Below are 27,357 nucleotides of genomic sequence, written 5' to 3'. Positions count from 1 at the left end.
CGTAGGTATGGTTCTGGGTTCTCAGTGGGTCTGGTTTTGGCTGTGGGGTCCTTGTGGTTCTGGTCTGGTTCTGGGGTGTTTGTGGGTCTGGGTTCTTAGTTGGTTTGGCTCTAGTTCTGGGGTGTTTGTGGGTCTAGTATATCAGTGGTTCTGGTTCTGGGGTTTACGTGGGTCTGGTTCTGGGTTGTCAGTGGGTTTGGTTTGGGGGTTTACGGGGGTCTAGTTCTTGGGTCTTAATGGGTATGGCTCTGGGTTCTCAGTGGGTCTGGTTTTGGCTATGGGGTCTTTGTGGTTCTGGTTCTGGGGTTTTGTGGGTCTGGGTTCTCAGTGGGTCTGATTTTGGCTGTGGAGCCTTTGTGGTTCTGGTTCTGGGTTGTCTGTGGATCGGATTCTGGAGTCTCGGTGGGTCTGATTCTGGTTCTGGATTATCAGTGGGTCTAGTTCTGGGTTGTTGGTGGTTCTGGTTCTGAGTTCTCAGCTGGTCTGGCTCCAGGTTGTCAGTGGGTCTGGTTCTGGGTTATCCGTGGGTCTGGTTCTGGGTTCTCAGTGGGTCTGGTTCTGGGATCTCGGTGGGACTGGGTCTGGGTTCTCAGTGGGCCTGGTTCTGGGTTGTCGGTGGTTCTGGTTCTGGGTTCTCAGTGGGTCTGGTTCTGGGTTGTCGGAGGTTCTGGGGTGTCGGTGGGACTGGGTCTGACACTGTGGATCCCGTTGGGCCCAGGGTCTGATGTGAGTCAGATGTGGACCTAGTAGGCCCAGACCCGGTTCTGTTCTGTTTACTTTGGTGCAGATTCATTGGTTCTAAACGTGGATCTGCTGAATCAGTTATTGATCCGGTTCAGTAGAACCAGTCATCAACCACTGATGGAAAAAAACTGTAGTCAGAACCGAGGTTCAAAACCAGAACCTGGTTCTGGACGTGGTTTTGTAGATTCTGTGATTTCAGAAAAGAAAAACTGACAATTGAACTTTGAATTTTTCTGACTTGACGAAATTTTATAGAATTTAGAATAGTAGTTACTAGTTACTTTCCCAAAAAAAGTAATTGAGTTAGTAATGGAATTACTCCTTCATAAATGTAATTAGTCACCAGGGAAAGTAATTGCATTATTTTTGTAAAAACCTTCAGATATGTAAAAAGAAACTGATTTTTGGGCGTGTTTCACAGCCCGTTGCATAGAGTAGAACAGTAGACAGGTACTTCAAACCATGGCTGTGGTGAGGCTGGGGTCCACCAGGGCCCGGCCGGCGTCCACCAGGGCCCGACTGGCGTCCACCAGGGACCGGCCGGCGTCCACCAGGGACCGGCCGGTGTCCACCAGGGCCTGGCTTTTCCACCACATGAATGTTTATCTGCATTTAGAGGAAGAAGATGCTCCTCCAGTTAATCCCACATCTTTTTTCAGTCGCTCCTCCCTGATCCAGCGGTAAATGTCTTCAGTCCAGTCAGTCAGACTCACTGATAACTCCTCCCCTAAATTAGCTGATAACTCCTCCCCTAAATTAGCTGCGCACGTACCTGCGTTCAAGTGAATGTGGTGTGCAGCGGACAACTCAAACTCGTAGATGTCATGAGTCGTTCAGGTGAAGGCAGCGTGGACAACTCAGACTCATGGACACACGGGTGAAGCATGAAGGCAGTGTGGGCCATTTGAATAGCAGAACCTTTGAGCTGTAAACGAACGGCTCGCAACGAATCGGTTCTTATCATTCACTGAAAAGAGCCGTTCGAAAGACTCGACTTGTCCGTGAACGTCACACCTCTCATGCTTGGCTGAGTGAGTCAGGACGGAAGACAGCTGTTAGATATGAGTGCATAGTAACACACCACATTTCACTGCCGGTAATGGTAACTGCGTTGTAACGTTTCAAATAATAATTCATTTGATTACCTGTTACTGGAAAATAATAAAGGTGTTAGTAACACCGCTATTTTTAACGCCGTTATTCCCAACACTAATACACAAATATACAAAAATAAATACAAATACACTCAAATGTACACAAACATACAAAAATACACAAAAATATACACAAACATACACAAATATACACAAATACACAGAAATATACACAAATAAATACAAATATACAAAATATACACAAACATACAAAGATACACAAAATATACACAAACATACACAAATATACACAAAAACTCAAATATACACAAATATACAAAAATAAACACAAATATACAAAAATATACACAAACATAAAAAAATACACAAAATATACACAAATATACAGAAATATACAAAAATATACAGAAATATACAAAAATATACAGAAATATACAAAAATAAACACAAATATTCGATAACATACAAAAATAAACAAAAATATACAAAAATGTACACAAACATACAAAAATGCATAGAAACATACACAAATAAACAAAAATAAATTGACCCTCAGTGGACCTGTGGTTCAGGTGACCTTTGACCTCAGATTTACCCTCAGTGGACCCTTGGTTCTGGTGACCTTTGACCTCAGACTGACCCTCAGATTGACCTGTGGTTCTGGTGACCTTTAACCTCTGATTGACCCTCAGTGGACCTGTGGTTCTGGTGACCTTTGACCTCAGACTGACCCTCAGATTGACCTGTGGTTCTGGTGACCTTTGACCTCAGATTGACCCTCAGTGGACCTGTGGTTCTGGTGACCTTTGACCTCAGATTGACCCTCAGTGGACCAGTAGTTCTGGTGACCTTTGACCTGAGATTGACCCTCAGTGGACCCTTGGTTCTGGTGACCTTTGACCTCAGACTGACCCTCAGATTGACCTGTGGTTCTGGTGACCTTTAACCTCTGATTGACCCTCAGTGGACCTGTGGTTCTGGTGACCTTTGACCTCAGACTGACCCTCAGATTGACCTGTGGTTCTGGTGACCTTTGACCTCAGATTGACCCTCAGTAGACCTGTGGTTCTGGTGACCTTTGACCTCAGATTGACCCTCAGTGGACCTGTGGTTCTGGTGACCTTTGACCTCAGACTGACCCTCAGGGACCTGTGGTTCTGGTGACCTTTGACCTCAGACTGACCCTCAGGGACCCGTGGTTCTGGTTCTAGTGGGGCTTTAAGTGGTGCCCTCTAATGGACAAAGAACATCATGTAATTGATCCAGGTCTGAGTTAAAACCATCAGTAAAGGTCAAAGATCAAGGTCGACCTTAGGTTGGTTAACACACACATACACACACACATACACACACACACACACACACACAAACACACACACACATAAACACACACGTAATCGCGCATGTAAACACACATATGTAAACACACGTAAACACACATGTAAACACACACGCGTAAACACACACGCGTAAACACACACACGTAAACACGTTTTTCTTGTGTTTTTCTCGTGTTTTTCTCGTGTTTTTCTCGTGTTTTTGTTTTGTGTTTTTCTTGTGCTTTTCTTGTTTTTCTTGTGTTTTTCTCATGTTTTTATTGTGTTTTTCTCGTCCTCTCCACCTTTTAAACACTGATGTGATGGTTGATGTGGTCTTCGCCTCCTCCTGCTTCGGTGCTCATGGCGGCGGTGGCGGTCATTTCCTGGCGTGTTCCGTGTGATGTGGGCGGTCAGCTGACGCTCAGATTATCTGTAATCGTACATTACTCACAGATTAGTGCCAGAAGAGGCGTATTACATCACACAACGGTAACCACATCCATGGTGACGTCTGAGGAGAGTGGCAGCGGTGGCGGGGTGCAGGGGGCGGGGTGGGGGTGGTGTTTACAGAGGCCAGATCCGGCCCGGATTAGGACGGGACATCTGTGTGTTTGTTTTCCATTCAGAGATTTAAAGGCGGCGTTCATCTGCAGCTTTAACTCCGCCCACGCTGGCGTCTGAGGATGTCCAATCAGACGTGGATGTGGACAAGTCCATCAAACGCCTGCATTTAGGAGGAAAATATGGATGAGTGATGAGTGGGATTCTTTTATCTGCAGATCAAAGAACAGACTGAAAAACATGGACTGTCATGGTCAAACAGATGGAGTTGAATGAGCTGGAATTCATATTCATACATTTATTCTATTTTTATTCTCTATTTATATTTACTCTATTTTTATTCTATGTTTACTCTATTTTTTATTCTATTTTTATTCTCTATTTCTTCTGTTTTTATTCTGTTTATTCTGTATTTATTCTATTTTTATTCTATGTTTATTCTGTATTTATTCTAGATTTATTCTATATTCTAAAGTTATTCTATTTTTATTCTATATTATTCAATTTCTATTCTATATTTTATATTTATTCTATATTTATTCCTTGTATTCTATGTTTATTCTCTATTTATTCTCTATTTATTCTTTTATTTTTTATTTATTTCTTTTATTTATTTTTCTGTTTGTCAGTGTTTTGTCGTTCATCCTGGTGTTTATTCAGATCCTCTGCTTACTCGTTGAACAGCTGTGGAAGTCAAACTCAAACAGAACTGATTCAAACTCAGTCAGATCCATGTGGCCTTAAAGCAGATCATGAACAAAATACTTGTGATGAATAAAGGTTCAGGCCCTGACGCTGAAATGTCAGATGCTCTTGAACCTGTCGCCTCTTTTTTTCTCTACTGTTGGATTCATTTCATATTTTATTTGTATTTTCTTTGGGACAATGTTGACAAAGTTTGTTCAGAGTTTTCAGTAATTTAGATTTTTGAATTTCTGACCATTTCTTAAATATTCTGAGGCTGTGTCCACACCTGAACAGGCCCTCGGTCCACATGTCCACACCTGGACAGTCCTTTTGTCCACTTGTCCACACCTGGATAGTCCTTCGGTCCACTTGTCCATACTTGGACAGTCCTTTTGTCCACTTGTCCATACCTGGACAGTCCTTTTGTCCACTTGTCCATACCTGGACAGTCCTTTTGTCCACTTGTCCATACCTGGACAGTCCTTCAGTCCACTTGTCCACACCTGGACAGTCTTTCTGTCCACTTATCGGATCACATTCTCTTTGCACTTTTTGCTAATGGATTAAAATTTGTAAACAGAAGTACGCATGTGACCAACTGCACTGGCATTGGACAGAAAAGTCAGGGGTGGGGCCAATCAGAGTCAGTGGGAGGTTTTACGTGACCATTGACCAAATGTCAGTGAGCCATTCAATGTCCACGTCTGTCCACGTCTGTCCTTTTCACCACAATGAGTCAAAGCTCATCTGGACAGAAAAGGATGGACAGGGTCACCCCCACAGGACGGACAGGGACACCCCCACAGGACGGACAGGGTCACCCCCACAGGACGGACAGGGACACCCCCCCAGAATGATCAGGGACACCCCCACAGGACAGACAGGGACACCCCCCAGGACGGACAGGGACACCCCCCAAGATGGACAGGGACACCCCCACAGGATGGACAGGCACACCCCCACAGGATGGACAGGGACGTCTTTCATCTCCTGCTCATGTTGTTCATTTTCTTAATTACTTTTTAATTAAGTGCAAGTTTTGTACTTTTTGAAAAAAAATATTTTGTTCAGTTTTTTGTTCATTCGTTGCTTATTTTCTGCGTCATTCATTCGGACCCAAACGTCTGAACTTGTCTGTTTCCTGTGGAGGCGTTTGTCAGAGAGTGTCCAGGTCCAGATCCAGGTCTAAGTCTAGGTCCAGGTCTAGGTCCAGGTCTAGGTCTAAGTCTAAGTCTAGGTCCAGGTCCAGGTCTAAGTCTACATTTAGGTCTAGGTCTAAGTCTAGGTCCGGGGCCAGGTCTAGGTACAGGTTCGGGTCCAGATCTAAGTCTGGGTCCAAGTCTAGGTCTAGCTCTAAGTCTAGGTCCAGGTCTAGGTCTTAGTCTACATTTAGGTCCAGGTCTAAGTCTAGGTACTAGGTCCAGGTCTAAGTCTGGGTCCAAGTCTAGTTCTTGCTCTAGGTCTAGATCTAAGTCTAGGTCCAGGTCTAGGTCTAAGTCTAGGTTCAGGTCTAAGTCTAAGTCTAAGTCTACATTTAGGTCAAGGTCTAAGTCCAGGTCCAGGTCCAGGTCTAGGTCCAGGTTTTTTCCTCTTTGATTGTGAAGGGTTAGCGTCGGTAAAGCGGCGTCCTTGCGGCACTGTTGGCAGCGGCTGTGGGCAGTGCTGTGGGCGTGGGCTGTGGCGCTGTGGGCGGTGCTGTGGGTGGTGCTGTGGGCGGTGGCGCTATGGGCAGTGCTGTGGGCAGGGGCTGTGGTGCTGTGGGCGTTGGCTGTGGTGTTCCGCTACCCTGAACATGTGGTGCTGTGGGCGGCGGCTGTTGACGGTGGCTGTGGCGCTGTGGGCGGTGGCTGTGGCGTTCCTCTCCCCTGAACATGTGGCGCTGTGTTTTGACATTTCCACCGTGGTTTTTCCTGCTTCCCAGATGTTGTTCAGATCCTTGTCGTCCTCGCGCCTCTGGCTCCTCATTAACATTTAAACTCTGCTCTGAATTGTAAATGCTCCTAGAGCATCATGGGAGCTGAGGGGAAGGTGGAGGTGTGATAAATATGGCCGCCGGCACGTGGAGGACGTGTCTGTGCTGCAGTGATGTCTAATGTATTCGTGGGCTGCGGGGTTTGTGATTTTACCTTATTCTAATGTTTTTCATGATTAAAGTGGCGTCGTTTGTTGAGTTAATGTTGATCCACATTAAAGCAGGAACAGTTAAAACCAGGGTTTGGATCCGATGTCTGAGGAACAAGACTTCTATGGTTTTATGGAGATTCCACACAAGCAGTGAAACTAAAGGAAGATGGAAACAGGGTCTTGAAGAACCTGGAAAAACTGGGAATACCTGGAAAAAACCTTTAAACAAGGAAAAAAATCTGAGCGAATCTGGAAAAAAACTGGAAGACTCTGGAAAAGTCATGCAATGAAGAAAAAATGTAGAGTTTTGAAAAATCTGCTTTTCAACTGTTGTCCTACAGTAGTCTTACAGTAATCTTACAGTAGTCTTGCAGTAGTCTTAATCTTACAGTATTGTAGTAGTCATACAGTAGTCTTACAGTGATCTTACAGTAGTCTTGCAGTAGTCTTACAGCAGTCTTGTAGTAGTCTTACAGTAGTTTTGCAGTAATCTTACAATAGTCATGCAGTAGTCTTATAGCAGTCTTGTAGTAGTCTTACAGTAGCCTTGCAGTAATCTTACAATAGTCTTACAGTAGTCTTGCAGTAGTCTTATAGTAGTCTTGTAGTAGTCTTACAGTAGTCTTGCAGTAATCTTACAATAGTCTTACAGTAGTCTTGCAGTAGTCTTATAGTAGTCTTTTAGTAGTCTTACAGTAGTCTTGCAGTAATCTTACTATAGTCTTGCGGTAGTCTTGCAGTAATCTTACAGTAGTCTTGCAGTAGTCTTAATCTTACAGTATTGTAGTAGTCTTACAGTAGTCTTATAGTAATCTTACAGTAATCTTACAGTAAATTTACAGTTGTCCTACAGTAGTCTTACGGTAGTCTTACAGTAATCTTACAGTAGTCATACAGTATCCTTACAGTAGGGCTGCACGATTAATCAATTTTAAATCGAAATCGGATTTTTTAATTAGGACAATTTTTAAAAAAGGGAAATCGTAAAATCGATTTCATCTCTCTCATGCCTGCGGGCTGCGCGCTTGCAGGCTACTGTAGGCTCTATCATTGACAGCAGTCTGTCACAGAAGTCCGTGTAATGACCGGACTTTAAATGTGTTAATGAGCCCACAGTACTTATAACAATGTAAGCCGTGGCTTCACGCACGGATCCTGCAACTGAAATATAACCGCATGGGGATCAGTCATATTAGCGTGGTCCACACATGCACGACTGATGTCTGTCACTGACTTACATTGGTAACACTTCTGTGGGCCCAGATACCCAGAAAAAAAAAAATTATATATATATATTCATTCATTTTCTGAACCCACTTTATCCTCACTAGGGTCATGGGGGTCGCTTGGAGCCTATCCCAGCTACATAGGGGTGAAGGCGGAGTACACCCTGGACATTTCGCCAGTTCATCACAGGGCTGAACATACAGAGACAAACAATCACTCTCACATTCACACCTGTGGGCAATTTAGATTAACCAATTAACCTATCAGTGCATGTCTTTGGATGGTGGGAGGAAGCCGGAGTACCCGGAGAGAACCCATGCAGACACGGGGAGAACATGCAAACTCCACACAGAAAGGTCCCACCCCCCGTCGACTGGTGTTGGAATCGAACCCAGGACCTTCTTGCTGTGAGGCACGAGTGCTAACCACTGCACCACCGTGTCGCCTATATATATATATATATATATATATATATATATATATATATGTGTATATATATATATATATATATATATATATGTGTATATATATATATATATATATATATATATATATATATATATATATATATTGCTAAATTTTTCATTCACAAATATAAGTTCTGTAACACAAAACCAAATATTATTTATTTTTTGAAAGATGTTGAACTTTATTTAAAGCTGTTTGATAAATCTGGAAACAAAAAGGCTGTAAAAACCATCAGTATTTGCTCTGATTTAGATATTGTATTACAGTGTATTACCCCTGGCAAACTTATGTTATTTTCTTGTTGAATACATTGTTTGTATATTCTACTTCATTCAATAAAGATTTAATTTAAAAAAAAAAAACTTCTGTGGGTTCATCACATGATACCATCACAGATTTGAGGTCAGAGCAGTGCCTTGCATTGTGGGCCGCTCACAAAAACGACATGGTGACTTCTGTTGTCTTTTGTAGTTTTACCCAAAAATCAAAATCAAAATGAAAAAATTGAGTTTTTAGAGGAAAAAAAAAATCTTTTTTTTTTTTTTTTTGCCAAAATCGTGCAGCCCTACCTTACAGTAATCTTACAGTAGTCTTACAGTAATCTTACAGTAGTCCTACAGTAGTCTTCAGTAGTCTTACAGTAGTTTTACAGTAGTCTTACAGTAGTCTAACAGTAATCTTGCAGGATTGTAGTAGTCTTACAGTAATCTTACAGTAATCTTACAGTAGTCCAACACTAGTTTTACAGTAGTCTTACAGTAGTCCTACCGTAGTCTTACAGTAATCTTACAGTAGTCTTACAGTAGTCCTGCAGTAGTCTTAGAGTAATCTTACAGTAGTCTTACAGTAATCTTACAGTAGTCTTATAGTAGTCTTGCAGAAGTCTTACAGTAGTCCTGCAGTAGTCTTACCATAATCTTACAGTAGTCTTACAGTAGTCCTACAATAATCTTACAGTAGTCTTGCAGAAGTCTTTCAGTAGTCTTTCAGTAATCTTACAGTAGTCCTACAATAATCTTACAGTAGTTTTACAGTAGTCCTGCAGTAGTCTTACAGTAATCTTACAGTAGTCTTACAGTAGTCCTGCAGTTGTCTTTTAGTAGTCTTACAGTAATCTTACAATAGTCCTACAGTAGTCTTACAGTAGTCCTACAATAATCTTACAGTAGTCTTGCAGAAGTCTTACAGTAGTCTTTCAGTAATCTTACAGTAGTCTTACAGTAGTCCTACAATAATCTTACAGTAGTCTTACAGTAGTCCTGCAGTAGTCCTTTAGTAGTCTTACAGTAATCTTACAGTAAGTAAGTAAGTAAGTAAGTAAAGTAAATTTTATTTATAGAGCACTTTTCACAGACAGAGTCACAAAGTGCTTTATCAATTCAAATCAGACAGTATTCCTACAGTAGTCTTGCAGAAGTCTTACAGTAGTCCTGCAGTAGTCTTACCGTAATCTTACAGTAGTCTTACAGTAGTCCTACAGTAATCTTACAGTAGTCTTACAGTAGTCTTGCAGAAGTCTTACAGTAGTCTTTCAGTAGTCTTACAGTCATCTTATAGTAGTCCTATAGTAATCTTACAGTAGTCTTACAGTAGTCTTGCAGAAGTCTTACAGTAGTCTTTCAGTAGTCTTACAGTAATCTTATAGTAGTCTTACAGTAGTCCTACAGTAATCTTACAGTAGTCTTACAGTAGTCTTTCAGTTCTTTTATTTCTTCTTTTGTCATTTTAATGTAAAAAGTTGAACATACAGTATCAGTCTGAAGCTCATGGGCTCAGTCTATGTAGACTTTAAATGAAGCGGACATGTCTATGTCCTGGAAAACACCCATCAAACACTCCTGTTTTTCAGGGTTTTTTGTGGTTTTGTTCAAGGTTTTAAACGACCAACTGGGGAGTTTTTTTAATGGTGTTTTCTCGTTGAGTTTTCCCGGTTCAGCTCCAGGTGCATGATGGGATGTATGAGGTCACATGGAACCGACTGATGGAGGATGGAGTGGATGGTGTGTGTGTGTGTGTGTGTGTGGGTATATGTGTGTGTGTGTGTTCATGTAGTCGGACTGTGTGATTCATGAGCAGCATCAGGGATGGGATTAGTCAGAGGAGGAACTGTACGTCCTGCAGTACAAGTACACACAAAAATACACACACAAAAATACACACTAATACACACTAATATACACAGATACACACTAATACACACAAAAATACACACTAATACACACTAATATACACAAAAATACACAAATATACTCAAATACACACTAATATACACTAATATACACAAATACATACTAATATACAGTAATATACACAATTATACACTAATATACACAAATACATACTAATATACACTAATATACACAATTATACACTAATATACACAAATATACACTAATATACACACAAAAATACACATTAATACACACTAATATATACAAAAATACACAATTATACACAAATGCACACTTAATACACACTAATATACACACAAGTACACACTAATATACACTAAGATACACAAATATACACCAATATACACATATACACAAAAATACACAAATACAAACTAATATAGAGAAATACACACTAATATACACAAATGTACACAAATACACACTAACATACACAAATGTACACAAATACACACTAATATACACAAATGTATACAAATACACACTAATATACACAAATGCACATAAATACACACTAATATACACAAATACACACTGATATACATAAATACACACAAATACACACCAATATACTCAAATGTACACAAATACACATAAAATCCAGTCATATTACATGTATGTACATGTGTATATAAGTACATGTGTGTAAATGCATGTATATATAAGTACATGTGTATAAGTACATGTGTATATTAGAGCCCAACCAATTAGGCCGATTAATGGGGCCGATTATAGCGGATCAGCGATTAATCAACATCGGTCAATATTTAGCCATTATATTTACTTTTTTTTTTGTTTTTGTTTGTTGTGTAGAGATTCTGTCGCCCGCTGCTCCTCTGACAAGGATGGACCACTCCCCCCCCCCCGAAAATCACAGACCCCCCCGTCTTATGAAGTATTCACCCCCCCTCACACACCCATGTCCGTGCACTTCCTGTTTCCATTACAGTTTCATTCTGCAGGCAGGCCTGGGTGTTAATAGTGTAGGGGAGACTGGGGACAGTTGTAACATGGGTCAGTTGCAACTCTTGCAGTTGCTCCAATCAGGAACAACTTAAGGCTCACCTAATTCACTCTGCACATGCTCAGTTTAGTCCTAAGTCCACATGAGAAGTTGTAGTGCCATGAGGCAGATGCATCAAAATTTGTGAGTGAAAACATAATTGTGTGGTAAGTAATATTTTTTGCTCTAATTATTTTTGTGATTGCATAGTTTGCATTTGAAAATTGTGTAAATGATCTTTGTCAGATAAACACAGATTTATGCAGCTGTTTATCCACCTGTCCACAATTATCTAATATAAGATTATTACATCCTGTGTAGATCAGTGTTCTTATTTCATATATTGGCCAATATATCGGTTATCAGCCAATATCGGATATCAGCCGATATATTGGATATTGGCTTTTTTTAGCCCCCAATATCGGTATCAGCATCGGCCCTAATAATCCCATATCGGTTGGGCTCTAGTGTATATAAGTACATGTGTGTATAAGTACATGTGTATATAAGTATATGTGTGTATAAGTACATATGTATATAACTACGTGTGTATAAGTACTTGTGTGTGTAAGTACATGTGTATATAAGTATGAAAGTTTATGGTAGTACTATCGTAGTAAAAGTACACTATAATTAGAGGAGTTTCAAATTCAACTCATTCAATTAAACTCATCACAACAACTTTAATTTTATTTGATAAAGTGTTGGTTTGATAAACAGCAGAACCATGGACCAGAACCAGCTGAACCCGGTCCAGTACCAGGACCTAAACCTGGTCCAGTACCCTGTCCTAAACCTGGTCCAGTACCCAGTCCAGTACCCAGTTCTGTACCCGGTCCTAAACCTGGTCCAGTACCCAGGCTCTGTTCTGCTCAGTTCTGTTGGTTCTGATGCTCTGTGGTGTTGGTTCCGGTCCGTTTCCTCTCGTGTCATTGTTCTCTTTATTCTGAGCGGGATTTCTCAGTGATTTTCTGGAGGTAGAACTTTCTCTAGGACTCATCTAAATCTGTTTCTGAACAGTTTCAGACCTGGTTCCTGACCCGGTGGATGTCATCAGCTTCTATCAGGCCACGTCTGCAGTCCTGGTTCTGCAGTCCTGGTTCTGCGGCCCTGGTTCTGAGGTCCTGGTTCTGAAGTCCGGGTTCTGAGGTCCTGGTTCTGCACTCCTGGTTCTGCATTCCTGGTTCTGCAGTCCTGGTTCTGCAGTCCTGGTTCTGCAGTCCTGGTTCTGAAAGTCCTGGTTCTGAGGTCCTGGTTCTGAGACTCATTAAAAACCTGTCCTTTTCCTTTGTTTGGACGATCATTATCACCGTGTGTAGAACCCTGTACCAGAACCAACAGAACCGTGTTGTGTCTGGTTGGTTCTGGATGGTTCTGGTTCTGGATGGTTCAGTATTTGGTGGATGTGCTGGTGTTTCCTCGGTCCATTCATCACAGATGCAGAGGCAGCGTCCTCCTGTTGGCCAATCAGATCGTTGCTGCTATTTTTATCCGTCCCACTGACTCGGCAGCTTCCACATCCACAAATAGAGCAGAGGGGGGAGGGGCTGGGGGGGTGGGGGCTTATGTAAGAGGACCGGGTTTATCACCCACAGCAGAGCCCAGGTCCAGGCCCAGGTCCAGGTCCAGGTCCAGGTCCAGGTCCAGGCCTAGGTGCAGTTTCAGGTCCAGGTCCAGTCCCAGGTCCAGGTGCAGTCCCAGGTCCAGGCCCAGATCCAGGTCCAGGTCCAGGACCAGGTCAACCTGGATCATGCGGTTTAGATTAGAGTCTTAGTTTAATTAGAGCAGACGACGCATCAGGTTCAACTGACTAATGGAAGTTTATCTGAAAATGATGAAAAATCCACATTATGTGAAAATGGAACTGGAATTAACAAAGAAACAAATAAACAAATAGATAAACAAACAAAACCTCTGTGCTTCACCTCTGTGCTTCAGCTCCACTCTTCACCTCTGTGCTTCACCTCTGTGCTTCAGCTCCACTCTTCACCTCTGTGCTTCACCTCTGTGCTTCAGCTCTGTGCTTCAGCTCCATGCTTCAGCTCCGTGCTTCAGCTCCACTCTTCACCTCTGTGCTTCAGCTCTGTGCTTCAGCTCCGTGCTTCAGCTCCACTCTTCACCTCTGTGCTTCAGCTCTGTGCTTCAGCTCTGTGCTTCACCTCTGTGCTTCAGCTCTGTGCTTCAGCTCCGTGCTTCAGCTCCGTGCTTCACCTCCATGCTTCACCTCTGTGCTTCACCTCTGTGCTTCAGCTCTGTGCTTCACCTCTGTGCTTCACCTCCATGCTTCACCTCTGTGCTTCACCTCCGTGCTTCAGCTCTGTGCTTCAGCTCCATGCTTCAGCTCCGTGCTTCACCTCTGTGCTTCAGCTCTGTGCTTCACCTCTGTGCTTCACCTCCATGCTTCACCTCTGTGCTTCACCTCCATGCTTCACCTCTGTGCTTCACCTCCATGCTTCACCTCTGTGCTTCAGCTCCATGCTTCAGCTCTGTGCTTCACCTCTGTGCTTCAGCTCCGTGCTTCACCTCTGTGCTTCAGCTCCGTGCTTCACCTCTGTGCTTCACCTCCATGCTTCACCTCTGTGCTTCAGCTCCATGCTTCAGCTCTGTGCTTCACCTCTGTGCTTCAGCTCTGTGCTTCACCTCTGTGCTTCACCTCCATGCTTCACCTCTGTGCTTCAGCTCCATGCTTCACCTCTGTGCTTCACCTCTGTGCTTCAGCTCTGTGCTTCACCTCTGTGCTTCAGCTCTGTGCTTCACCTCTGTGCTTCACCTCCATGCTTCACCTCTGTGCTTCAGCTCCATGCTTCAGCTCTGTGCTTCACCTCTGTGCTTCAGCTCCATGCTTCAGCTCTGTGCTTCACCTCTGTGCTTCAGCTCCATGCTTCAGCTCTGTGATTCAGCGTTGGCGTCGGTGCAGATGGAAGTGGGTCACAGTAGATGATGCGTTCAGCTCACCAATGGAATGGAGCTGTTCACTTCCTGTTTGTGAAGTGGGCGTGGTCAGGAGGGTTGAGAATGTTCTATAGATAAATTAATGTGGATCTAAATCTGAACTCCATAAAACTGAACAGCATTAGTTTATCAGAATTAACTCCAGTTTAATTTTCTTTTCCTTCTGATTTTCTTAATGTTTTTTTCTCAGAAATGTCCGTTTCACGTCAGAACATCAAGTCGATTAAATCCATCCATTAGTGGTTTTATTAAGAGAGGATCAGTTGAAATAATTAAATTATGTTCACTTTTTCCTTTGGAATGAAGGGGCTCTTGAAGGGGTGGGGCTTGGGGAAACCATGTGACACTGAAACAGGAAGTGAGGTCAGGATTGTACTCGTGTTTCCTCTGTTGAATAAATACAGAAGGTTTGGAACGTGTATGTGATGTTTACAGTCGGAGGTGTGGCCTGGTTCTGACTGTTGATGTTCTTCACTCTGGTTCTGGTTCTGGTGGGACTCAATGTTTTTGTGTCAGTGCTTTACACAGACCAAGTGGCTGCAAGTGCATTCTGGGAAGGCATTAGTCCTTCGAGGGTTGTGAGTGTGCGTGTGTGTGTGTGTGTGCGCATGTGTATGTTTGTGCGTGTGTGTGTGCATGTGTGTGTGTGTGTGTGCGTTTTGGGGTTTTGTGGCAGACAAACCTCCAAATAAAAATAGAATGGTGTAAAAGTAGGCCGATCAGATCATTCGTCCCCTCCTCGTTCTATTCTCACCTTCAGCTCCTTGTCTCCATCGCTGAAGATGAGGCCGGAAACAGATGTGATGAAGGTCGGTGGGTCGACGGCGTCCAGCCAACGGCAGTTTTATCTTCACAGGCTGATGATGGAGTTTTACAGGTCGATGTTAAAACGATATTTAACTGAAGGAACCAGATGATTAATGAATGAAAGCAAACAGGGAAAATATGAACTAGAACTGAAACGACAGGATAAAAAGAAACAGAAGTGGAAAAAAGGAGGAACTGATGATGGCTGGATGGATGGATGGATGGTTCAATCACGTCGTCTTTCTTCAACAATCATTTGTTTTTTATTTTACTTTTTGTTTCTTCGTGTAAGTTTTTCTTTGGTTTCTCATTCGAACATGTCAAAATGTGATGAGACCGGGAATCAAACCCAACGGAACCGTGGGTGGAACCGTGCCTTGATGTGGGTTTAAGTTGAGCCTGAAGACGGCGTGTCCACGGGTGGATGTCAGCGTTTGGACGTCCATTCCCTCCTATGCCTCAAACAGCAGAAAATAGAGTGGTGTAAAAATAACGATGTGCTGTTGGTGTGTGTGCCGTCGTAAACCGTGGGTTTGGCGTGACCTTTGACCCCACGCTGCTGTAAAAATAACGACGTGCTGTGGGTGTGTGCGCCGCTGTAAACCATGGGTTTGGCGAGACCTTTGACCCCATGCTGTTGTAAAAATAACGGCATGGATGATGGATGGATGGATGGATGATGGATGGGTGGATATTTTATCACACAGTTTGTTTAGATCCAGATCAGCGTAGTTAAACTAAAGGAGAGTGTGAGGGTCAGAGCCAATCAGAGACAGAGGGGGACGGAGTCAGGTGGTGTCTGAACCTCCAGACCACTCCCTCACAGTTTGATTCTCTGTCTTGTTCCGACTGAAATCCAGTGAAATGTCAGTGAGGCTGTAAAAGACAAACCCGGAGGATGGCGTGTTTTACAGGGGACTGTGAATGCCTCCTCCTGGCAGGGTGGTTCCCATGGCGACAGGTTGAGAACATCCTCCAGGCTAACGGTCCGTTCAGAGAAGGAGAACGATGACAGAGAAACAATGAAACCACTGAGGAGGAGGAGGAGGTATGCAGGAGGAAGAGGAGGAATAAGAGGAAGAGGAGGAGGAGGAGGAGGAAGAAGAAGAGTAGGAGGAAGAGGACAAGGAGGAGGAGGAGGAAGAGGACAAAGAGGAGAAGGAAGAGGAGGAGGAGGAAGAAGAGGAGGAGAAGGAGGAAGAGGAGGAGGAGGAGGAAGAGGAAGAGGAGAGTTAAATTTCCCATAATTCACAGCTCAGGTTTCCATTCTGTCCCATTCTATTTGTTATTTATTCACTTTTCCACCGTATTCATACATTCATGTTATTATTATTATTATTATTAATAATAATAATAATAATAATAATAATAATAATAAGAGAAGACGTGGGGGACGTGGGGACACATAAATTGAACTGAATTAAACAGTAAAACCACTTGTGTTCTATGTGGGTTCTACAACAGTGTGGTTCCTTTGGGTTCTGGTCCATCATCTGAACCACCGGTTTATGTTGATGTTTCAGCTTTAGTTCATGGAGATAAAACTGGGATGATGGTGTTTCAGTCTGGTCCTGGTGTTTCAGTCTGGTCCTGGTGTTTCAGTCTGGACCCGGTGTTTCAGTCTGGTCCTGGTGTTTCAGTCTGGTCCTGGTGTTTCAGTCTGGACCCGGTGTTTCAGTCTGGTCCTGGTGTTTCAGTCTGGTCCTGGTGTTTCAATCTGGTCCTGGTGTTTCAGTCTGGACCCGGTGTTTCAGTCTGGTCCTGATGTTTCAGTCTGGACCCCGTGTTTCAGTCTGGTCCTGGTGTTTCAGTCTGGACCCGGTGTTTCAATCTGGGCCCGGTGTTTCAGTCTGGGCCCGGTGTTTCAGTCTGGTCCCGGTGTTTCAATCTGGGCCCGGTGTTTCAGTCTGGGCCCGGTGTTTCAGTCTGGGCCCGGTGTTTCAGTCTGGTCCCGGTGTTTCAGTCTGGTCCTGGTGTTTCAGTCTGGTCCCGGTGTTTCAGTCTGGTCTTAGTGTTTCCTGTTGAATCTCCTTTCTCCTGTGTGTGTCCACAGCGCCCCCTACAGTCCGCATCGTCCACTCAGGTCAGGCCTGTAACGTGGAGGAGGAGAAATACTCCGAGAGAGTTTACACCATCAGAGAAGGAGAAACTCTGGAGCTGCAGTGTCTGGTGACGGGACATCCACGACCACAGGTAAGAACCACCAGAATTCTGACCAAAAACAAACAGTGAAAAATAATGTGAGCTTTAATAAGATGAAGTGCAGAGTTTGGATAAGGATCAGCTGGACTTTAGAGGGTTAAAACGGGTCGAACAGACACTGAAACATGTAGAATCTGAACTGAAACCTGGTCCAGGTGGGTTCACTAAGTTAGCCTGTATGCTATCCTGTGGTTAACGCCTTATTGTGTGTGTGTGTGTGCTAATGCTAACATGCTAAGTTTGCCTGTATGCTATCCTGTGGTTAACGCCTTATTGTGTGTGTGTGTGCTAATGCTAACATGCTAAGTTTGCCTGTATGCTATCCTGCCTGTATGCTAACGCTCAGTTTTCACAGTAATAAAGTCAGTCCTTTCAGTGTTCAACCCTGCTACTCAGAAGTAGAACACACACACAACAGTACACACAGTAGGGACACAACGGGTGGGCGGGGCTTATTTCAGATTGACCTTCTTTCTGTCTAATAGAAGATCATGACAGCGCTGGGTTTGTTTGGAACTATTCAGACTGACATGAACCATGTGATCACCGGAGCGGATGCATCAAAGTGTGTTGTAACTCTGTTCATATGGCTCTGGTGTCATCCAGATCAAGTGAGGACAGCATTGTGGGTAGTGTAGGCGGTGAAAGGTTTATTAAAGTGGGACACGTTGGATGTAAAAAGGCCTGTGTGTGTGTGTTTATTTCCCTACAGTCGTGTCATCATAAAAGCACATAAAGTGTTTGTTTTGTCGCCTCATTAAAGGCAACGCCGCTGAAGACGAAGTGCCGTTTAATTAAGATTCAATAACTCACACAAACAGAGTAATTAATGCGTAAAACCAGGTCAACAACGCAATCACAGCCGTTAATTCCACTTCCTGTTTCATCTGACGCTCATTTCAGTACATGAACACTTTAGTAGAATATGTGGCACTGTTAGCGTGGTCTGGGTCTAGGCCTGGTCTGGGTCCAGGTCTGGGTCTGGTCCAGGTCTGGGTGTAGTCCGGGTCTGAACCTGGTCTGGGTCTGGGTCTAGGCCTGCTCCGGGTCTGAACCTGGTGTGGGTCTGGGTCTGGTCCGGGTCTAGGCCTGGTCCAGGTCTGGGTCTGGTTGGGGTCTGAACATGGTCTGGGTCTAGGCCTGGTCCGGGTCGGGACCTGGTCTGTGTCTGAGCCTGGTCAGGGTCTGGGCCTGGTGTGGGTCTGAATCTGGGTCTGGGTCTGGTCAGGGTCTGAACCTGGTCTGGGTCTAGGTCCGGTCTGGGTCCGGGTCTGGGCCTGGTCTTGGTCTGAATCTGGGTCTGGGTCTGGGTCTGGGTCTGGTCAGTGTCTGAACCTGGTCTGGGTCTAGGCCTGGTCCAGGTTTGGGCCTGGTCTAGGTCTGGGTCTGAACACGGTCTGGGTCTAGGTCTTGTCCGGGTTTGGGCCTGGTCAAGGTTTGGGTCTGGGTCTGGTCCGGGTCTGGGCCTGGTCTGGGTCTGGGTCTGGGTCTAGGCCTTGTCTGGGTCTACACCTGGTCTGGATCTGATCCTGGTCCAGTTCTGTATGTGGATCAGGTTGGTTTTATTGTTGTTCAGAGTTCTGGGTTTATTCTATTTAGTGGACATTCTGGGGTCCTCTTAACTGTTTACTCACTCAGTCTTAATGCCTCCTAATGTGTGTCTGGTTCCAGTCCTGGATCTGGATCCAGTCCTGGATCTGGATCCAGACCTGGATCTGGATCTATTTTTAGCTCATTAATCGGAGGAGGAAGAAAAGAGTAGAAAATCCACAGATGGAGGAAGGAGTTGAAATCAGAAATGAGCAGGAGCTGAAGGAGGTATTAGGAGGTGTAAGGAGCTGAAGGAGGTGCATAGACCCGGTCCATCAGTAGACCTGGTCCCTGTAAAGACCTGGTCCGTCAATAGACCGGGACCCTGTAAAGACCCGGTCCCTCAGTAGACCCGGACCCGGTTCTGTTCTGTGGGTCCAGTTTCCTCCGTTGGTTCTGGGTCTTTTATCACCATGGTCTTGGGGGAACCTGATTGGTTGTTTTTTGCTGCTTGTTCGACTTTATTTACCTGAGGATGAAGTAAAGGGGCGGGGCTTAGACCGATGACCCCGTTCTTATTGTTGCCGTGGTTACCATTTGGAGATTAGTGGGAGATGAGGATGATAGAATAGAATAGAACAGAACAGAATAGAGTAGAAAAGAATAGAACAGAAAAGAATAGAATCAAACAGAATAGAATAGAATAGAAAAGAATAGAATCAAACAGAATAGAATAGAACAGAACAGAATAGAACAGAATAGAACAGAAAAGAATGGAACAGAATAGAATAGAAAAGAATTGAACAGAATAGAATAGAACAGAATAGAACGGAAAAGAATAGAACAGAGTAGAATAGAATAGAATAGAATAGAATAGAAAAGAATAGAATAGAACAGAGTAGAATAGAATATAAAACAATAGAATAGAATAGAAAAGAATCAAACAGAATAGAAAAAAACAGAATAGAATAGAACAGAATAGAACAGAGTAGAATAGAAAAGAATATAAAAGAATTGAACAGAGTAGAATAGAATAGAACAGAATAGAAAAGAATAGAAAAGAAAAGAGTACAACATAGTAGTAGAATAGAATAGAAAAGAATAGAACAGAGCAGAATAGAATGGAATAGACGAATAGAATACAATAGAATAGAAAAGAATAGAATCAAACAGAATAGAATAGAACAGAATAGAATAGAAAAGAATAGAACAGAGTAGAATAGAATAGAATAGAATCAAACTGAACAGAACAGAATAGAATAGACAGAACAGAATAGAATAGAAAAGAATAGAACAGAGTAGAATAGAATAGACAGAATAGAATAGAAAAGAATAGAATCAAACAGAATAGAATAGAACAGAACAGAATAGAATAGAAAAGAATAGACAGAGTAGACAGAATAGTAAAGAATAGAATCAAACAGAATAGAATAGAATAGAATAGAATAGAATAGAGTATCACTTTATTTTCACCGTTTCATGATTACCTATAATTATTATTATTTGTGTCATTTTAGTCACTTTTACACATTTGTATATTTTATGATCTTCTTATTTCTTATATAGAAGGTAAAATTATAATCAAAGTGAGTCGTGATGATGATGATGAGGCAGATGGAGACAGGGCAGTGGAATGGACAGTGGGGGGGGGGGTGGGGGGGCAAGCTGGGAAAACGGACCACCAGATGCTGACCCAGGACAAATGTGGCCCAGAGGCTGAACCCGTCCACATTTGGACCAATGAGGAGCAGGTTTATGTCAGTCTGATGGTGATAGGATCCACTCTGGTTGGTCCTTTTTAACCCCGCCCCCTTCTCTGCAGATTCGCTGGACTAAGACAGCGGGTGGAGCCTCAGATCGTCAGGGCGACCAGGCTCCACACAACGACACTCTGAAGATCCAGACCATCAACCGCCACCAGGGGGGGCGCTATTACTGCAAAGCAGAGAACGGACTGGGGTCGCCAGCAATTAAGTCCATACGGGTGGACGTGTACTGTAAGGACACACAAAAAGACACAAAAAAATACACACAAAAAGACACAAAAATACACACAGGCACCCAAAAACACACACCAACAAGTCCATTTGGGTGGGCATCTACTGTAAGGACACACAAAAAGAGACAAAAATACACAAAAACACACACCAACAACTCCATACGGGTGGACGTGTACTGTAAGGACACACAACAACACACAAAAATACACACAAAAAGACAAAAATACACAAAATACACAAAAATACACATAAAAACACCAACAAGTCCATACGGGTGGACGTCTACTGTAAGGACACACAACAACACACAAAAAGACACACACACCAACAAGTCCATATGAGTGGACGTCTACTGTAAGGACACACAACAACACACAATAATACACACAACAACACACAAAAACATACAAACAGACACCATATGGGTGGACGTCTCCTGTAAGGACATACACAGACACACAAAAATACACATAAAAAGACACACACACACACACCAACAAGTCCATACAGGTGGATGTGTACTGTAAGGACACACAAAAAGACACATAGACACACAAAAACATACAAAAACAATAATAAGTCCATACGGATGGACGTCTGCTGTAAGGACACAAAACAACACACAAAAATACACACACAGACACACGAACACACACCAACAAGTCCATACGGGTGGATGTGTACTGTAAGGACACACAAAAATACTCAAACACACACACCAACAGTTCCACACGAGTGGACATGTACTGTAAGGACACACACAAAAACACACACAAAAACACACACAAACACACACCAACAATTCCATACGGGTGGACATGTACTGTAAGGACACACAAACACCATTAAGTCCATACGGGTGGACGTCTACTGTAAGGACACACAAAAAGACACAAAAATACACACAAAAACACACAAACACACACCAGCAAGTCCATACAGGTGGATGTGTACTGTAAGAACACACAAAAATACACACACACACACACACACAGACACGCACACACACTCACACACACACATAGACACGCACACACACTCACACACACACACAGACAGGCAGAAGAACACACGTACACTGAATGCATCATCAAACTCTGGAGCTGGTTTTTCGGTCTAAGTGCTGGTCCTGAACACATTACGGCTGAGTGCTGCCTTCAGGGCCCTCAGGACGAAAGCACATCCATCATTAGGTGCGGTCCTGATCATCAGCCCCTGTGCATTATGGGAGTCACTATGGAGGATTCAGGGCCATTACAGCTATTGATTAAAGCTGTGGAGGCTGGATGAACAGACAGATGACCAGAGGAAGGATGGACATAGGACAGGGATGTCCAACATAAGGACAGAGGGCCAAAAACGGACACCAGATGGCCTGACCAGGTCCACTATGTCAACAGCCCACTATATAAACAGTCCACTATATAAACAGTCCACTATGTAAACAGTCCACTATATAAACAGTCCACTATATAAACAGTCCACTATATAAACAGTCCACTATGTAAACAGTCCACTATATAAACAGTCCACTATGTAAACAGTCCACTATATAAACAGTCCACTATATAAACAGTCCACTATGTAAAAAGTCCACTATGTCAACAGCCCACTATATAAACAGTCCACTATGTAAACAGTCCACTATGTAAACAGTCCACTATGTAAACAGTCCACTACGTAAACAGTCCACTATATAAACAGTCCACTATGTAAACAGTCCACTATATAAACAGTCCACTACATAAACAGTCCACTACGTAAACAGTCCACTGTATAAACAGTCCACTACGTAAACAGTCCACTATATAAACAGTCCACTACATAAACAGTAAACTATGTAAACAGTCCACTATGTAAACAGTCCACTACATAAACAGTCCACTATATAAACAGTCCACTACATAAACAGTCCACTATATAAACAGTCCACTATATAAACAGTTCACTATGTAAACAGTCCACTATATAAACAGTCCACTACATAAACAGTCCACTACATAAACAGTCCACTGTATAAACAGTCCACTACGTAAACAGTCCACTATATAAACAGTCCACTACATAAACAGTCCACTACGTAAACAGTCCACTATACAAACAGTCCACTACATAAACAGTAAAATATGTAAACAGTCCACTACATAAACAGTCCACTACATAAACAGTCCACTACATAAACAGTAAACTATATAAACAGTCCACTACATAAACAGTCCACTACATAAACAGTCCACTGTATAAACAGTCCACTACATAAACAGTCCACTACGTAAACAGTCCACTACATAAACAGTCCACTACGTAAACAGTCCACTATACAAACAGTCCACTATGTAAACAGTCCACTACGTAAACAGTCCACTATATAAACAGTCCACTATATAAACAGTCCACTATACAAACAGTCCACTATATAAACAGTCCACTATATAAACAGTCCACTATGTAAACAGTCCACTACGTAAACAGTCCACTATGTAAACAGTCCACTACATAAACAGTCCACTATATAAACAGTCCACTATATAAACAGTCCACTACGTAAACAGTCCACTACGTAAACAGTCCACTACGTAAACAGTCCACTATATAAACAGTCCACTATGTAAACAGTCCACTATATAAACAGTCCACTACATAAACAGTCCACTACGTAAACAGTCCACTGCATAAACAGTCCACTACGTAAACAGTCCACTATATAAACAGTCCACTATATAAACAGTCCACTATGTAAACAGTCCACTATATAAACAGTCCACTACATAAACAGTCCACTACGTAAACAGTCCACTGTATAAACAGTCCACTACGTAAACAGTCCACTGTATAAACTGTCCACTACGTAAACAGTCCACTATACAAACAGTCCACTACATAAACAGTAAACTACATAAACAGTCCACTATGTAAACAGTCCACTACATAAACAGTCCACTATATAAACAGTCCACTACATAAACAGTCCACTATATAAACAGTCCACTATATAAACAGTCCACTATGTAAACAGTCCACTATATAAACAGTCCACTATGTAAACAGTCCACTACGTAAACAGTCCACTATATAAACAGTCCACTACATAAACAGTCCACTATATAAACAGTCCACTATATAAACAGTCCACTACGTAAACAGTCCACTATATAAACAGTCCACTACGTAAACAGTCCACTATATAAACAGTCCACTACGTAAACAGTCCACTATACAAACAGTCCACTATGTAAACAGTCCACTATACAAACAGTCCACTACGTAAACAGTCCACTATATAAACAGTCCCCTACATAAACAGTCCAGTATATAAAAAAGTCCACTATACAAACAGTCCACTATGTAAACAGTCAACTATGTAAACAGTCCACTACGTAAACAGTCCACAATATAAACAGTCCACTATGTAAACAGTCCACTACATAAACAGTCCACTATGTAAAAAGTCCACTAATACAAACAGTCCACTACATAAACAGTCCACTATGTAAACAGTCCACTACGTAAACAGTCCACTATACAAACAGTCCACTATGTAAACAGTCCACTATATAAACAGTCCACTACATAAACAGTCCACTATGTAAACAGTCCACTACGTAAACAGTCCACTATACAAACAGTCCACTATGTAAACAGTCCACTACATAAACAGTCCACTATGTAAAAAGTCCACTAATACAACAGTCCACTACATAAACAGTCCACTATGTAAACAGTCCACTACGTAAACAGTCCACTATACAAACAGTCCACTATGTAAACAGTCCACTATATAAACAGTCCCCTACATAAACAGTCCAGTATATAAAAAAGTCCACTATACAAACAGTCCACTATGTAAACAGTCCACTACATAAACAGTCCACTATGTAAACAGTCCACTACGTAAACAGTCCACTATATAAACAGTCCACTACGTAAACAGTCCACTATATAAACAGTCCACTATACAAACAGTCCACTACATAAACAGTCCACTATATAAAGAGTCCACTATGTAAATAGTCCACTATATAAACAGTCCACTACGTAAACAGTCCACTATATAAACAGTCCACTACGTAAACAGTCCACTATATAAACAGTCCACTACGTAAACAGTCCACTATATAAACAGTCCACTATACAAACAGTCCACTACATAAACAGTCCACTATATAAACAGTCCACTATGTAAACAGTCCACTATATAAACAGTCCACTACGTAAACAGTCCACTATATAAACAGTCCACTATGTAAACAGTCCACTATATAAACAGTCCACTATACAAACAGTCCACTACATAAACAGTCCACTATATAAACAGTCCACTATACAAACAGTCCACTACATAAACAGTCCACTATATAAACAGTCCACTACATAAACAGTCCACGATGTAAACAGTCCACTACGTAAACAGTCCACCATATAAACAGTCCACTACGTAAACAGTCCACTATATAAACAGTCCACTACGTAAACAGTCCACTATATAAACAGTCCACTACGTAAACAGTCCACTATATAAACAGTCCACTATACAAACAGTCCACTACATAAACAGTCCACTATACAAACAGTCCACTATGTAAACAGTCCACTACATAAACAGTCCACTATGTAAACAGTCCACTACGTAAACAGTCCACTATATAAACAGTCCACTATGTAAACAGTCCACTACGTAAACAGTCCACTACATAAACAGTCCACTATGTAAACAGTCCACTACATAAACAGTCCACTATGTAAACAGTCCACTATATAAACAGTCCACTATGTAAACAGTCCACTATGTAAACAGTCCACTATATAAACAGTCCACTATATAAGCAGTCCACTATGTAAACAGTCCACTATATAAACAGTCCACTATATAAACAGTCCACTATATAAAAAGTCCACTATACAGACAGTCCACTATGTAAACAGTCCACTACATAAACAGTCCACTAAATAAACAGTCCACTATATAAACAGTCCACTATATAAAAAGTCCACTATACAAACAGTCCACTATGTAAACAGTCCACTACATAAACAGTCCACTATATAAACAGTCCACTATATAAAAAGTCCACTATACAAACAGTCCACTATGTAAACAGTCCACTACATAAACAGTCCACTAAATAAACAGTCCACTATATAAACAGTCCACTACATAAACAGTCCACTATACAAACAGTCCACTACGTAAACAGTCCACTACATAAACAGTCCACTATATAAACAGTCCACTACATAAACAGTCCACTACATAAACAGTCCACTATATAAACAGTCCACTATATAAACAGTCCACTACGTAAACAGTCCACTACGTAAACAGTCCACTACGTAAACAGTCCACTACGTAAACAGTCCACTATGTAAACAGTCCACTATATAAACAGTCCACTATACAAACAGTCCACTATGTAAACAGTCCACTACATAAACAGTCCACTACATAAACAGTCCACTATATAAACAGTCCACTACGTAAACAGTCCACTATATAAACAGTCCACTACATAAACAGTCCACTATATAAACAGTCCACTACATAAACAGTCCACTATATAAACAGTCCACTACGTAAACAGTCCACTATGTAAACAGTCCACTACGTAAGCAGTCCACTATATAAACAGTCCACTACATAAACAGTCCACTATATAAACAATCCACTATACAAACAGTCCACTATGTAAACAGTCCACTACATAAACAGTCCACTATATAAACAGTCCACTACATAAACAGTCCACTATATAAAAAGTCCACTACATAAACAGTCCACTACGTAAACAGTCCACTATATAAACAGTCCACTACGTAAACAGTCCACTATATAAACAGTCCACTACATAAACAGTCCACTATATAAACAGTCCACTGCGTAAACAGTCCACTACGTAAACAGTCCACTACGTAAACAGTCCACTATATAAACAGTCCACTATGTAAACAGTCCACTATATAAACAGTCCACTACGTAAACAGTCCACTATGTAAACCGTCCACTATGTAAACAGTCCACTACATAAACAGTCCACTATATAAACAGTCCACTACGTAAACAGTCCACTATATAAACAGTCCACTATGTAAACAGTCCACTACATAAACAGTCCACTATATAAACAGTCCACTACGTAAACAGTCCACTATATAAACAGTCCACTATGTAAACAGTCCACTACATAAACAGTCCACTATATAAACAGTCCACTACGTAAACAGTCCACTATATAAACAGTCCACTATGTAAACAGTATGCCCCCCCCCCTCCTCAGACCTGGACGACCCGGTCATCACCGTTCACCAGAGTGTGGGTGAATCTAAAGAACAGTTCTACTTTGAGCGGACGGTGTTCCTTCGTTGCGTGGCTAACTCCAACCCTCCAGTCCACTACACCTGGAAAAGGGGGCGGGAGGTCCTGAACCAGGG

The 27,357-nt window shown here is 42.3% G+C and overlaps 1 protein-coding gene across 1 annotated transcript in view; it reads left to right on the top strand.

Moving 5' to 3' along the window:
- Positions 1-27,357, top strand: part of LOC115413362 (MAM domain-containing glycosylphosphatidylinositol anchor protein 2-like) — a 189,937-nt gene that overhangs the window by 1,022 nt on the left and 161,558 nt on the right. Inside the window, 3 exon segments of the mRNA XM_030126154.1 lie at positions 17,253-17,392; positions 20,754-20,928; positions 27,204-27,356. Of these exon segments, the coding sequence (XP_029982014.1) occupies positions 17,253-17,392; positions 20,754-20,928; positions 27,204-27,356 (468 nt within the window).

This window comes from Sphaeramia orbicularis, chromosome 22 (genome assembly GCF_902148855.1).
Source record: "Sphaeramia orbicularis chromosome 22, fSphaOr1.1, whole genome shotgun sequence".
Classification (NCBI taxonomy): domain Eukaryota; kingdom Metazoa; phylum Chordata; class Actinopteri; order Kurtiformes; family Apogonidae; genus Sphaeramia; species Sphaeramia orbicularis.
This window is presented reverse-complemented; position numbering and strand designations above follow the sequence as displayed.